The sequence below is a fragment of the Halyomorpha halys genome, unplaced genomic scaffold (assembly GCF_000696795.3).
Source record: "Halyomorpha halys isolate HHAL.00 unplaced genomic scaffold, Hhal_1.1 Scaffold1014.1, whole genome shotgun sequence".
In the NCBI taxonomy this organism is placed as follows: Eukaryota; Metazoa; Arthropoda; class Insecta; order Hemiptera; family Pentatomidae; genus Halyomorpha; species Halyomorpha halys.
The window spans coordinates 215,508-230,744 of NW_027116643.1; the positions used below are offsets into that span (position 1 = coordinate 215,508).

The 15,237-nt window shown below is 32.9% G+C and overlaps 1 protein-coding gene across 1 annotated transcript; it reads left to right on the forward strand.

Annotated features, from left to right (window-relative positions):
* The first annotated feature begins 6,605 nt into the window (after positions 1 to 6,605).
* On the forward strand, positions 6,606 to 15,227 carry Der-2 (Derlin-2). Its single transcript, XM_014431909.3, has 6 exons — positions 6,606 to 7,029; positions 7,110 to 7,175; positions 7,248 to 7,415; positions 8,227 to 8,349; positions 11,322 to 11,485; positions 15,040 to 15,227. The coding sequence occupies exons 1-6, from the start codon at positions 6,937 to 6,939 to the stop codon at positions 15,143 to 15,145; spliced, it is 720 nt and encodes a 239-aa protein (XP_014287395.1). The 5' UTR covers positions 6,606 to 6,936; the 3' UTR covers positions 15,146 to 15,227.
* Positions 15,228 to 15,237: the final 10 nt, after the last annotated feature.

Below are 15,237 nucleotides of genomic sequence, written 5' to 3' on the forward strand. Positions count from 1 at the left end.
TTTAGACTCTTATTACGTAGTTAACACGCTGTTCACGTTCATGAACGATCCAAGAGTCTTATCGATGGTAATACCTTCGATGACCAATTTCACTTGGTCCATGGTCATGCTTCTCGCTACTTCGCATACTTGTGAAATAACTAAGGAAGCGGTGAGAGTTCAATGTTATTAATGGTATAGAATAAAATTTTAAATAATGTAAATCTTTTTAAAATTATTGTATGATTCTAATATAACGTTGAGTATAAAAGAAGTATCGATTTTTGGCAATCCATGCAAATGGATTATCATTAGAAGCATTAACTTTGTTGGTGTAATAGTTTTTGTTGATTTTTCGTTGCTTTTCCTCAATATACGTTTGGTTTCCTACACATGTATTTTCAAATTACATTATTCAACGTCAGAACACAACAAATAATGGCGACGAAATAGGACTATTTGTTAAGATGAAAACACGATACCAACGGGTTTCGATACTTTAGTTAAAGATCGTATCGGAAAGTGTATGGATACTTCACGTCTCTCGGTCTCTCGACTCTCGTCTTCGACTTGGAAGCTCATTCTCCAAATAGTGTGCATACACTTATAATAAACGAAGTGTCCTATGTGTCAACCGTTGTTATTATGGCCTCAGTCCCTATTTTAAGAGCCATGCCTTGTCTAAGGACTCCAAGATTTATTTGTATAAAACAATTATTCGGCCAATTCTTCGGTATGGCTCGGAAACGTGGACTATCTCCGAGGCTGGTGAGCACAACTTAATGGTCTTGGAGAGGAAGATTCTCCGTAAGATATGTGGAGCTGTAAAAGTTGACCAAAAACGGAGACGTCGAACAAACCAGGAACTCAAAATTTTATATAAGAAGCCAGACGTTGTCCAGTTTGTGAGGCTCAGTTGATAGAGGTGGGCAGGGCATGTTGCTCGGATGGCTGAGAGTGATCTGCCAAGGAAAATAGTGACAGAGGTACTACATCGAGCTAGACGCAGAGGAAGACCACGCCTTCGATGGAGTGGCGGTGTGAGTGGTGAAAACAGGACCATGATGGGAGTGAGGAACTGAATGGCAGCCGCACAAAATCGTAATGATTGGTGGAGGCTGGTGCAGGGGGCCAGGACTCGACATCGAGTTGTAGAGCCGAATTAATAATAATAATAATAATGTAATAATATAACTTTGAATGTAAAAGTATCTATTTTTGGTAATCCATGCAGATGGATTATTATTGGAAGAGAATTAACTTTGTTGGTGGAATAGTTTTTGTTGATTTTTCGTTGCATCTCTCGTTAAGTTCATTCTCCATATAGTGTGCATACATTTTTCGAAGGAATTGACAACCAAGATTTTATTAAAATTATTGTATTTTTAAACGTTTTGAATAGATTTTAAAACTCCGAATAATAATTTAATATCATTTTTTCCCGCTACTTGTACTTAATTAAATACTGTCACGACAGTAGCTGCACGGCCATAATATGTCTGTCAGTTATCACACTGTTCTATAATGGCAATAGATTCAGTATCCTAACTTTTTTTTTGTTTACTCTCTACCTGGTAATTTCTGACGGGGGATTATACTAGCGGTAAGCAATCTATTCAAACCATCGTGGGATCACTACGAAATAAAAGTCAACCTGTCCAGGCCAGAATTGAACTGCCGCCATTGTGACATATATTTGCTAAGGTAACCTCACAACTACAGCGGTCACCTTCAATTGCGTAATATGTACTATCAGCTCTCACTCTGTAAACTTCATGCGACAGTACTGTGACGACTAATAATGATATCATAACTAGTTATTTGGAAATATTCCGAGAGGGAAGGAACTTTTTACAAAAAAATTGGTTTCTTATGAAACTCTTGAACGTTTTAACTCTTTTAAACGGTTCCGATATCTTAAACTTAAAGTAATCCTGTAAAATTCCATGTCCAGATAACAAAAAACAAAACAAATATTTGGAATCAGATCGTCCTTCGGTGTCTTTTATGTCTTTTGGAGCACCCTCTCTGATTGGGCAAACAAAAATTGAGATATTCATACAGATCACCTTCAAGATTTCCTGTTTCAATTATTTGTTGGAAAGCGAGATGTATAAACTACTTCAGGAAAAAAAAAAATCATCGGTTATGTCATAGCAGGAGTAACATAATGAATGAGTGTAATATAAAGTTTCTTCAAAACCAGAAATATTTGTTATTGATTTTAAAATCGATAAAATGTATAAGAAACTGCACCAACCATCTTGGTGAACCTATTAGAGTACTGATCGAGAATTATGTATAGGACAAAGTTTTGCTTATTTTTTCTAATAATGCTGCAAACATGAAAGCAGATGTATCGTAGGTAAAGGAATAATATTCACACCTCATGATACAACAATGTATCACTCACCACCTTAATTATTAATGTATTCAGACATTCAGGTTGCCAAAGTTTCTTCGGCGAAGAAAAAATGCAATAACTTCTATTTATCTGTAATTGTAACTAAGAATCTCTTTGAACTTTGATAAGCACCTTGCATTACAATTTTAGCCATTTATTGATTTATTTCTTTATTAATCCTTGTTTTAAGTGTTAGCACATTAAAACCTGACTATTACGTTACTTAAAATTTCTATCTTATAATGTCCAGTGAATTCAACTTGTTCTTTTGCCATTAAATCAAGTCTAATTCCAATTTTAAACGAATATGTTTTGCTATCTATAATTTTAACTCTCAAATCACTAAATATCATGGGCATACCCAGAGGAGGGCAGGAGGGGGCAGCTGCTTTCCTTAGGAGTAAAAATATTATTAATTTAATAAAAATTTTTTTTTTTTAAATCAACAACTATCTAATAAAGCACTGTGCCAATTATATATAATTGCCTTTAAATTTTGGTTTCATTCTCTTTTTTTTTGTGCTGAAATGTCTCAACCAACCTGATTGACTATAGCTTGCCCCTCTCCCCCAGTTGACTATGGCTTGCCCCTCTAGTTTTAATCCTGGGTATGCCCTTGCTATACATGGAAATATAGTAAGGGAAGATATAGCCATTATGAATAATAAAAGAATATTAATAACATTTAATTTATAGCATTATAATAAATCAACATTGTACTTAATTAATTTCTAATCAAAGTAGGGGTGCAAGTGAAAGTTGTATGATGTACGCACTGCACCAGATTTTTTAAATTTATTAAATTATATATTTTAAAGTGACTCTACAAAATAATAATACTTATGTTCCTCCTTCCTTAGGCTGATAGTTTTCATTCAGCACTCTCTTGTGTACTAAGAAGAAATAAAAGTCTAAACAATGTAAATATTATTTCATTATATATGGTAACATTATTATTCAAAAATTATTTAATCTTTTATGTCTATATATATATATATATATTTTATATTCAATGGCTTCTAGAATTTTTTCATTAATAAATATTTTATAAGATACATATATAATATTATTCATAGTTTTATGTCAAAAAATTAAAGATGCTGTGATTTCTGTTATGCTTATAGGAAATGCTTGTAATGTATGTGGTTATGAAACCTACAGTGCATCTAAACGTAGCTGGTTTCTTCTCGCTTGGTAGACACGCTATTAATTCAGTAAGTTTTACCAAAAATGAATTCTAAAATTTGTTTTCTTTCTGGACTGTCAGTACACTCTGCTGACATAAAAATAGTTTTGCGCGTTTTTGAAGGAGCTTAAGTAAATAATTACCTAAAAGCTAATGTGATCCAGATACTAACGTTGATACAGATGACATTGGCCTAGACAGGAAGGTAGAACTACTGCTTTGTATCAACTTCAGCCAGGAGTAGAGATTGATACTTCATATCAACTCCAGCTGGATTAATCCATATAGACCTGTGAACCTGATAATAAGAAATAATAAGAACAATGATACAGATGATATTAGTCTTGACAGTACAGTGGAGCTTTGCACTTGCTACCTAGTTCAACTTCCTGTGATCTATGAAGGACTTACCTACCACTATGGTTGTCAATTTCTAATAATACGATTGTAAACCTGCCTTTTCTAGACCCTGTGAACCTTTCTTAAAATGCCATGCAGCAAAACAAGAATAATTTAATGTATATTTTCCGGGACGACGGACCAACCCAAAGGTTGTTGTAAGTTCGAGCCCCGGCCCCACTCAGGTTTTTTTCAAGCCTAAAATTATACAAAACTCACTCACACCCTCTCCCCTCCCCCTCGGGCATTTGTGAGGCCCGCTAGCCAATGGGTGGGACTCGCGAAACCTAGGGGAGGGAGTGACGAACCCACCCTACCAAAAAACACGTCAGGAAACGCGCAATGTATTCCCATAGTAAATCGCGCTCGGCCTTGGCCCTGCACGGTCTGTCATGCCTATAAAAAATAATAATAAAAAAAAAAGGAAAGTACATCCTTAGTACATCGCGCGACCCCTTGGCCCTCCACGATCTGTCGTGCCAATATAATAATAATGTATATTCTCTATTGTATACATTGTATGTGCTTCTAAATAAAAATGGAGGGTGAAAAAAACCATAAAGACTGGTAAACCACTTCGCTTTAAAGTAGATTCCCAGGTTTCCTAAATTTTCAAAATATTTCAGTCCTCTCTTCTTAGAAAAAAAAATGGTCAATCCGAATTTGACTTAACTTCTGAGGAGGTAATGGTTTAACAAGCATGTTCCTACATTAGATTATTCTAGTATTACTTTTTGAAATGCATATTGTGTTGTTATTTAATCTCACCTCTAGATATCTTCTATTGGTTACACATAAGTGCATAAGCGTGTGCGAATTCGGTTCGGGCGCCTCTGCTCTTTCGTAAGAATCTATTGCGAAAATCTATACAATTTGCAATCCTCTCGACTGGATGCGAATTCCATACAAAGAGTATTAAGCGTTGTGCAAAAACGTAAAGCAAATACTTGATTTGAGAACTTGCCATCCTCTACACGACCGTAGGCGAACATTCTATGCAAGACAGTTTCCATCCTGCAGAGATTTAAGGCCCACACTCTTTAAACTCGCCGATTGTACATATGCCCGTTGACTGACTCTGCAGCACTTAATCTTATCCCATATGTATTCTCTGAGGCTTCCTCATTCCTTAAATTGGTGCTTGGACCAAACACATACTTCCACTTATCCATAATAATTTTAACTACAGTTTTATTACAACTAATTTTTACCTGACTCTGAATCTAAGCATATAAGTGAAAATTAAAACGAATTTTATAACGTCAAGGTGGAGCTAATAAGTATTTGTAGTTATGAGTTTCTGACATGTTTGTTTTATATTTCTTTTTAAGGAGCATTAGACCTTCAAAAATGTAGCGATTATTAATCGACATTTTTTTCAGGTAATAGCCGTAGTTGTGACGTATCTGGTGATTTTGGTCCAGTTCAGCAAACCAGTTACAAAGTGATACAATATCAAAGAAAATATACACTTCAACAAGATATACATTCTATGATAATTTCTAAAATGTGCAATTAGTAATGAAGGGCTTCATTGTTTATAAAATTGAAAACCATACAAGTAATTATTTAAATGTGTTTGAATTAAACAGTATATATTTGATGCATGGTGTTTTTTTTTATTGGAAAATACCTTTCGCAGTAATAGTTAATTTGATTCTGGTGCGAAGTTCATTTTTTATGAAAGAGAGAATAATAAGGTATGTTGCTGAAAATTGGCCCTAGTATCGGCTAAATATCATAATTTCGAGCTTCCATTGCATTGGACCCAGATTTGTTTACCTATTAAAGGAATGTAAGTAAACAGTCTTACTCTCCAGTTCTAAAATATACAAAACTGTATTTCGACTTTTATTTCTTGGCGCTCTCAGGTAATGAAAACTTGACCTTTCCACCAAGTTTAGAATAGGATGGTATTGTAAAATGAGGAGGTGTAGAGTGCCAATCGCGAGTTGCTTTCTGTCTGTTTGCATAACAGTTGTTGAGCTTCGCACGAATTTCTCGAGACCGATGAATTATGGAAGTAAACTGCTGGAAAAAGTGAAACTAAAAAAAAGCGGGTCTTATGATGAACTCCAGGAGTCTGGCAGAGGGGCCTTATCCTTAACTCTTTTGGCTTTACTTTAATAGAATAGTTAGGGTATGCCACTCTCCTACTTCTAAGTAACAACACCACAGCAATCAGTAACGAGCGTTGTGTTTATCGGATGTGTAGGTGAACTATCGATTAATATGATTTAATTAAATAAAAATAACTAAAACGTTTGGAGTATACTGATATCATATGTAAAATCAATTTCATCTAACGAAATAACACCCCCTTAAGGTCGCTTTAATTATTGAATGGGTACTTTAACCAGATCACTTTCGGGTTAGAGAGGGCGATGTTTTTTTCAAGAAAATTCAATTTTAAAACATTAAGAATATGTAAATATAAAACGAGTTGAGTACATTTCAGATTCTTTTTAGATAATCTTGTGATATTTTAATTTGATGTTATCCAAAAGTCAGTTAGATTATGTTAAAGGCAGTGGCCTAATCATATGCTAATTAGAAACACTTGTCATGGTTTGTCGGTGATTCGTTTGATAGTGATTAAAACATAAATAATGTTTAAGTGTATTTAATTTTAAAAGGAATCAGTTGTTTGAATCTGTATGAGTTGTTTCGATAGATGTTTTATGACTATCCATCATTCCTTTTAGTTGATAACGTTTTACTTTTGATTGTTATAATGTGAATTGATAACAGAGATCACAGATGTCAAACTGTTTTCTTATTTTTCTATCGTGATTCCTAATTGTAATGGGAATCAGGGTGCTAATTTAATGTCTTTCAAAAAGACTGTTCAACATGAGATACATTATTTTACCATTTTTGTAAAAAATTATTTTGTAAGTGTACAGTTTTTGTGATACATGATCATCCTATGTGCTTCTAATTTGCGAATTTTAAGTGCTCTCTTATCATGGCTCACCAATCTTTGATTCAAGAATATATGCAAACGCCTGTTGTTACTAGAGCCTACACAACAGCATGTGTATTAACAACATTGGCAGTGGTATGTAATGTAGGTTTTAAATTACTTTATCGACTGCATTCTTTCTTTATTCCTAAACATATTTATCACTTCTGTTGTAGCAACTTGAGATTGTATCTCCATTCCAGCTATATTTCAATCCGATACTGATTATGAAGCAGTATCAGGTAATAACCTGCACATTTTTGAACTCTTTGTCAACATATCAATTTGCTAAGTCAATCTTTTAATTGTTTTAGGTATGGCGTCTGTTGACTACATTTTTATACTTTGGAACATTTGGTTTCAACTTTTTCTTCAACATGATCTTCACATATCGCTATTGTCGAATGCTAGAAGAAGGAAGTTTCAGAAGGCGTACAGCTGACTTTGTTATGATGTTTATTTTTGGTGGTGTTTGTATGGTTGTATCCTTATCAATATGTATTAAAAGTACATTTCTATTTATTACCTTATTTTTCCATAAGGAACTATGTGCACAAAAGTGTGTAGTATCCCAAATCATTTTAAATAAAATGTTTGCATAACTCAGTAAAATTTAAATTTTATAAGTTATGTTTTTATTGTTAGAAAAGCTTCAGACTGAAGGAAACCATTAGCCAACCCTCAATAGAAACATGATTTTTACTGTCAGATATTCACACTTGTTGCTTGAGATAGTTCAAAAGTGTTTTTATAATAAGTTTGTAAGTATCCTATTGGTGGTTTATGTCGAGTTAGCTCAGTACATTGGAATACTGTTTTTGATCTATCAAGTATTTTAGGTAAATAATGTAACATTGATTTTCACTATTAAAAGTATCTTTTTTTTCTGCAATTGGTTATTTCATTGACAGTTTAACTACTTTAACATTTATTTATTTCCATGAATATAAATAATGTTTTAAAATAAAGGGAAATACTAGAAGATTAAGCAAGCATCTCCTACAGAAATGTAATTGAATTGATAAAAAAGATTCTATTTCTGAATCCTTTTCATCTATTCCAAATTCCTGAATTAGAATGGTGAAGGTAAAGAGGGTTTATGTAACGTACTAAAAATATCTAAACAGTGATGTGAAACCCTGATTATTTTAGATACAATTTTTGGTGCATTGTATCCAAAAATGGTTTTCACCAGTATTTATCTATATCTTTTTGGCTCTATTCCTATTTATTAAAGGTATTGTAATGTTCTGATATTTCACCTTAAATATTCCTTAACTTGGTCTTATAAAGATTTGTGCTTTTTTTGTTAATCTTCTATTCCTAGGCCAGGCATTCACAATCATGCTAGTGTATGTCTGGTCCAGACGTAACCCATTGATCAGGATGAACTTTTTCGGCCTTCTAAATTTTCAGGTATGATTTTTTTTTTTTTTATTATCCTATGAAATAGATACCAGAACCATTGTTTTATTTTAATGTTGTTTGGTTTTTTTTTAATTTTAGTGGTATTATTTACTTTTTAATTATTGTACACAATAGAATCTATGATTTTACAAAATATTTATTTAATAAAATTATGTTCAATTTAAATTTTGTGGTGATAATTGCAATTTTCAATTCAAATTTAAACAACAATGGATGGTTGCTTCCAGTGGTTCTGTGAGATATTACTGTTCCTCAACCATACTTGATACTTTTTATCTTGTCTACCCAAAATGTTCCCAGCCTAACTTGATGAGAAGTGGGTCATCTGTATTAATCTATTACTTTTAACTGATACTGCTTTTTTTATGCAATGACAATTATTATTCGACTAGGATATTTCTACTTCCTGTGGTTTGGCATTGAAATGCCATGTCATGTTTCAGATTTTTTAAAGCTGATACTTAATATAGACTTAATAGCATTCTCTAAGTAAATAAATATTCAGAGACACTATTGTGTAATGTACATTTTAGGTGCAAATGAATGATGATTTGCATTTTTTTGAACTATCACAATAATATTTCTATATCTTTTCTCTTGTCACATTGAATATATTTAGTTTAAATTATTTTCTTCATTAAATTAATTTTAATATATCCAATTAATACATTTACTTCAATGTTAATTATAAGGCATCAAATTTGAAAATCCGTTGTGCCTATGGCTCAAAGGTAAAATGGATTGTGACAACATGGTATTTTTTAAATGTTACATAATTGCATATATAAGTTCTATTAAATATTAGTTGGATTAAACATATTGGCTATACATTATGTACAAATTTTGGGCTGACTGCCTTGCTGACAAATTCATAATTAATTCGGGAGTATAAAAAGATGATGAAAAAATTACTCTTGGACTACGCTAGTAAAAAGTTAGTTAAAATGGGAGTACAGTTTACTTACGAGAGTCCAGTATTAATAATAATATGTAATGGTGTTTATTTACAAGTTTAATTTTGTAGTTATAATTATCTAGGTTAAAAAAATGGTGTTTTGTTATTATACTTATTTGTTTTTGTCTTATTTGTGATTAAATTAATCTGGGATTTTTGAACTTTTTCAAATTTATTCTTAAACAGAATAACCTTAGCTTATTGTTAGTTGCAAACATGGTCTGGTTTTTTTTCAGGAAATGATTTATACATTATTTCATCCTCTATCCGATACTGTAGCTCCTTTGTTATAAAACTGGCTAGAAATGTGTTAAATTTTTTTTTTTTAAAGTGACTTGTTTACTTAGTTTTTAACACAGCAAGGCCTAGTGGAGTCACACTAGAGTATTCAGACCATGTGCTCGTGAAAACCTTCACTAAACCTTTGGTTGAGTGTTCACTATTTAATTTTAATCTTGAGGTGAAATAATTTTTAATATAATTTTATGATAGCCTTCTCCTTTATATAATTTAAAACAGATTGTGGCAGTCTTGGGGTTAGCTGACAGAAGTGAAACTTCTGTAAATGAAATAGTATGTTAAAATTTTATTAATAATGATCATTCTTTCCCTCTTATAGCTTAGGGGTTATCATGATGATAATAATTAAGCTTAAGATAAAAAATATTAGTTCCATAATCATAATAATAATTAGAATAGAACAACCATTTCTCAAGTTAACTCTAGTACGAAGTTTGTTTATGTTGTAGTAGGAGAATACGTTTGTCAGAGGAGCCCATTCAATTGAATTCACTTAGTCATTCAATACTGGCAGCACCCAGACCATTTCAGTTACCTTCTCTCACCTCCTCACCTGTTACCCTATTACAAAATAAAACACATCCATTGTGTCCCCCCTCACAACTTCTGTTTTATTTCTTCATTCTTGCTTCACGAAATCAATTTACTCCTGTATAATTTTGTTTTCCTGAGTGTAGAATGTCAATAAAGAAGTTTCACATCAATAAAGTGATAGAAATGGAACTAAAACTCCAGAAAAGGTTAAGAGTTCAGAGAAACTGAGTTTATGGATTGGTTATTAAAACCTGGAGTGTGAATGGGACGAACAAGGAATATAATTGGGATTGGAGAACGAAATAGCAACCCGATATGACTGCCTAAAGTCTTGAAATTGTGACTACTGTATTAAGGGTGTCTGAAGAAACATAAGTAACTGGACGACCAAGGAACATCCAAGTTAGCTGCCCTTGTACCTGGTGGCAGCCAGAGATGGTTAAAAATTAGCTATAGATAACGAAACTAATAGCTAAAATTTCCATAGATACAACCCTTATTCATGAATGAACCGTTGATAAATAAATATCTTAACCATGATAGTTTTAGCTATTAGTTTCAACTAAAGCTAATTTTTTCCCAACTATGGTGACAGCCATACCAATCAAGTACTAAAGGACCATGCATTAATGTAAGTAACTGGGACCGAGAAACAATGTAACTAATGTAAGGTTATTGGTTGTGCCGGCAGTTTCAGTTCTGGGGCTGTTAAAGTTATTTCACACTTTGTTTTATAACATTTTGTTACTTATATTGTGATATATTCTAACCCATTTTTAATCCAATCATAAAAATCTGGTGCAGTGCACGCGTCACATAACATTCACTTACCACCCTCCTTACATCCTCTGTTTCCTATAGATAGGAAGAATCTTGTTCAAGTAATCGTTAATTTTTGAAAAAAAAATTAAGACGAGAAGGGGGTAACATTTTTATTTTTCTGTTTCGGGTTCTTGAGGTGGAAATAACAAATATCAATTTTTTTCCTGCCAAGAATTCAACAAAACATAACCAGGTTGTAAACTTATCTTTGTAATACTGTCTCTTACTAAATATTTCATATATTGATAAGTGAAAGTAAAAATTTAAAGTTTAAATATAAATGTGTTCAATTAAAATTTAAATCCAAGATATTGACAGTTTCTTTAAATACTGACCTTTTTCATTTCAGGCCCCATACCTGCCATGGGTACTACTCGGTTTCTCAGTACTCCTCGGTAACACTGTGTTGGTTGACTTAATGGGAATGGCTGTTGGGCACACCTATTATGTAATGGAGGACGTCTTCCCGCTCCAGAGTGGTGGTATCAGGATTCTCAAAACACCTCAATTTTTGTAAGTATTTTAAACAGATTTTTTACAATTTTCTATTGAACATTCCTCATTTGCAGTATTTCTAGTTGGCTAATGAGAAAGATGTGTACCAAACTCCATCTAATCAAATAAGCAACACAGCTATCTTTTTCCTTTTCTGGAGGTTGATATTTTAGGTTATAATGTGGCCTATTTTTATGGTTTGAGCAATGTGTATCGCAGCTAATATACATTAGGATTAGATATTTGTTTTAAAAAATTAACTTATAACTTCACTCATTATTTAAGTATGCTATAATACCCTAGGGGACCTTTACAAACCTCTAAATGTTTTAAACCTCACCCTAAGTCTAAAATCCTATTTTCGGCCATTGGTCTGTCTGTGCCACAATTATCTGTTAAATGGGAGGGCTGATAGTGTTACTTTTTGTTTTTGTTCCTTCAATGCCTGTGTACCAAATAGGGTACGCTGCTCATAATAGTGGCTGTGCAACAGCCATAAATTGTGTTTTTCTATAAACTGTAGAGAGATGAGCATTGTTTCTTAATTCTTGAAGCCCTTTAAATTTTTGTAAATATAATAAATCTCTGAGAAAACACAAAAAAAAAGTTATGACAAAAAGTAAATTTCATTTACCCATAATTGTAACTAAATGTATACACTTTTTTGTTAATTATTTATGAAATCATTTGAAGGATAACTAAATTCTCTAAATGACAAAAAAAATTACCATGTAGTGATAATTGATTGACCTTAATAGAATTAGGAGATGTTCTGGGCTGTTATCTTGGAAAAATAAAAATAAGTTTCAACCTAGAATGGTGTTGTGATTGGTGGTTTTGTACACTAATTAACAAAAAAAATTGTAAATCTTGAAATTATATATTGTATCATTATTATTAAATTATATTCTACATAATTATTAAATATATTATGTATTCAATTTTTGTTTTATTAGTGCACTCTTCCACCAATTACAATAGCCCGGATGGAGACTTGCATTGTGGGTCTAAGTGTTGGCTATTAATAAATAGTTGAAACTATTTTTTGTTTTTCTTGATCGTAACCTGGATTATCTCCTAAAAAAAATGTCTAAATCAAAAATATCTTATCAGGTGTTATACCCCTATTTTAACAGTATTTTAAAAATATCTTGCACATATTCTTACAGAAACTGGTTCATTTTTTACTAGTTTTTAGAATAATGTTATATTTTATTTCCCGGAACATTCCAGATACTCCTTTGAAAGGTAATTAAATTATTCATTGAGCTAAAGTAAAAATAAATTATCTATTTATTTATAAAATTATCCAATATTAGTAAGGATATAGTGAACGGTTCTGGACTTTTGGGCAATAAAGTAAATTATGCAAGTGGACACACAAGATATTTTAAGTATGTTGTCAATGCTTCTTTTATTTTTTTTTTTTTATTAGAAGTTGTTTTGTCTGGTAGCGGCCAAGAATGATAAAAATAGTTTTCAGTTTGCTATTTTGACTATAGCCCTGACCATTCAATTTAAGTACAGTCTATATATCTAATCTATATGTAGATTTTTGTGAATATTCTTCTGGTTTTTCATTATATATAAAACAATGGTATCTTCTGGTTTTTCCTCAAAGGAAGAAATGGCCATATATCATGTTTAATAATAGGTAATATAATTATTATAGATGAATTGTTATTCTTCTAAGTTCTATATCCTAAATTCTTATAAGTTCTAAATCCTATCCATATTACCCAGTTAATCCCGACGAGCTTAATGCCTTCTTTGATGTTCTTCCTCCTTCAACAACCTTATGCGAATTTTCATCTTTTCACATCCCTGAAATCCCATTTAATCCCAATAACTTTTATTTCTTAAATGTTTCCCCAGATGACTTAATCTCAGCAGTCCTCAAGTCGAAAACTAACGATTACGGCCCTGACAATATTCCTGTAAAGATCATTAAACTTAGTCTCCCCACCATTCTTCCTGCCTTTCTGCACATTTATAACTTCTCCCTTCAAGAATTCTGTTTTTCCCAAAGCCTGGAAGAAAGTCTTGGTCCAACCATTGAACAAAGTACCTTCTCCTTCTTCAGTTTCCCCACTCCCAACTTAATAATTTTCTCGAGCAAAAAGCTCTCCTTAATCCTTTCCAATCCGGTTTTCGCTCACAATATTCTACACAATCCGCTTTATTGGAAATATCCCAGGACCTCCTATCCGCTATAGACTATCATCATATATCAATTTTAGTTATTTTTTAAAGCATTTGACAGTTAACCATAAGATCCTCCTCAATAAACTTCAAAACCTTTCCATGTCAAATAGTGTTTTGAAGTGTTTCCTCTCCCCTTCTTCTGACACGAGGTGTTCCTCAGGGGGTCCTCACTTTCACCAACCCTTTTCTCCATTTAAATCAACGATCTTCCTGATTCCATAAACTACACACAATACCACTTATATGCAGACAATCTCCAAATCTATCTATCCTTCCATCCCTCTGAGATGCTTGGGGCCACTAAAAGATACAAGAAGATATTGATAGCATTAAGGCATGGGCGTTTAACAATGATTTGAACCTGAATACTGAAAAAACCAAGGCCATTCTTATCAGTTCCAAGCGCTTCCTTCATTTCCTCCTTTATTGTCCTCTACTCATCCTTAACAACCAACTAATTCACTTCTATCCTACAATAAAAAACCTTAGAATCACCTTCGACCAACACCTCTCCTGGAATAATCACACACAAATCCATATCTGTACTCAAACAATTCCTAAGATTCCGAAATTCCATTTCTCAGAACACCCGTCACCTCCTAGTATCCTCTCTCATCTTCCCCCACTTCGACTACGGTTCCTTGGTCTATGGAGGGCTTATCTGCAGGACTAGAGTTGAGACTGAAGAGACTGCTGAATTGCTTTGTAAGATTTATCTTTGGGTTTCCAAGGCGCTCTCAAGTCTCCCACTGGTACACTGAGTTGAAGTGGCTCTATCCAACCTCCGGAAGGCAATACCTCCTTGGCGTTTTCCTAATCCAAGTTTAGAAAATCAAAAAACCTACCTACATACTTGATCTCCTCACTCTTCATTCATCCATCCACTCATTAAACTCCAGATCCCAACTGATTCATTTGTATATGCCCTCCTATAGAACCGCTTTCTTTAGCAAAATCTTCCATGAGGTATGAATGTGCAACCTCCTTCTGGAATTCTCTTCCCATCTCCATTTGCCAGTCCTCATCCATTCTTTCCTTTTAAACAACACCTATTCCTTCACTTATTGTATAACCAAACCTCTGCATCATTGTAATCAAATAAATAGGCATATGATTAACATTAGAAACACTAGTTAAGCCAATATCCCAATGTAATTTCATTTTACTTACTTGCCAGACAAAAATCTTAATGTATGAACCATGTATTCATTCCTAGGGGACATATGTCCCAGAATAAAATTATTTTTTAATTTCAAAAACTAAATTATTTTATCTCAAAAATGGCCTTTTATTTTTTTTTAATTTTAAGTAAATTTTATTGTCATTCATAATGAAAAGTTATTCAACTAAAAATTATTTTGCTTTAGGAAGAGACTGTTTGACCGACCTGTTGAAGAAAGGGGTTATTCTCCGCTGCCCGAAGAGCAGCCCGGCGGTTTCGACTGGCAGGCCGATGCTCCAAACCAGAACTGATGGTTGCTAGTGCTCAATATATATCTTGTACAAAGGAGAAATATTGTGCTTTTTAATAAACACATACAAATTATTGTTTGAATACCTCTTTA

Bases quoted from the DNA above. Each gene is read 5' to 3' on its own strand.
- Der-2 (XM_014431909.3), top strand. From the start codon at position 6,937: ATGGCTCACCAATCTTTGATTCAAGAATATATGCAAACGCCTGTTGTT. The intron at 7,030-7,109 runs GTATGTAATGTA...CTTCTGTTGTAG, and splicing joins TATTAACAACATTGGCAGTG to CAACTTGAGATTGTATCTCC. The intron at 8,350-11,321 runs GTATGATTTTTT...TTTTCATTTCAG, and splicing joins TCGGCCTTCTAAATTTTCAG to GCCCCATACCTGCCATGGGT.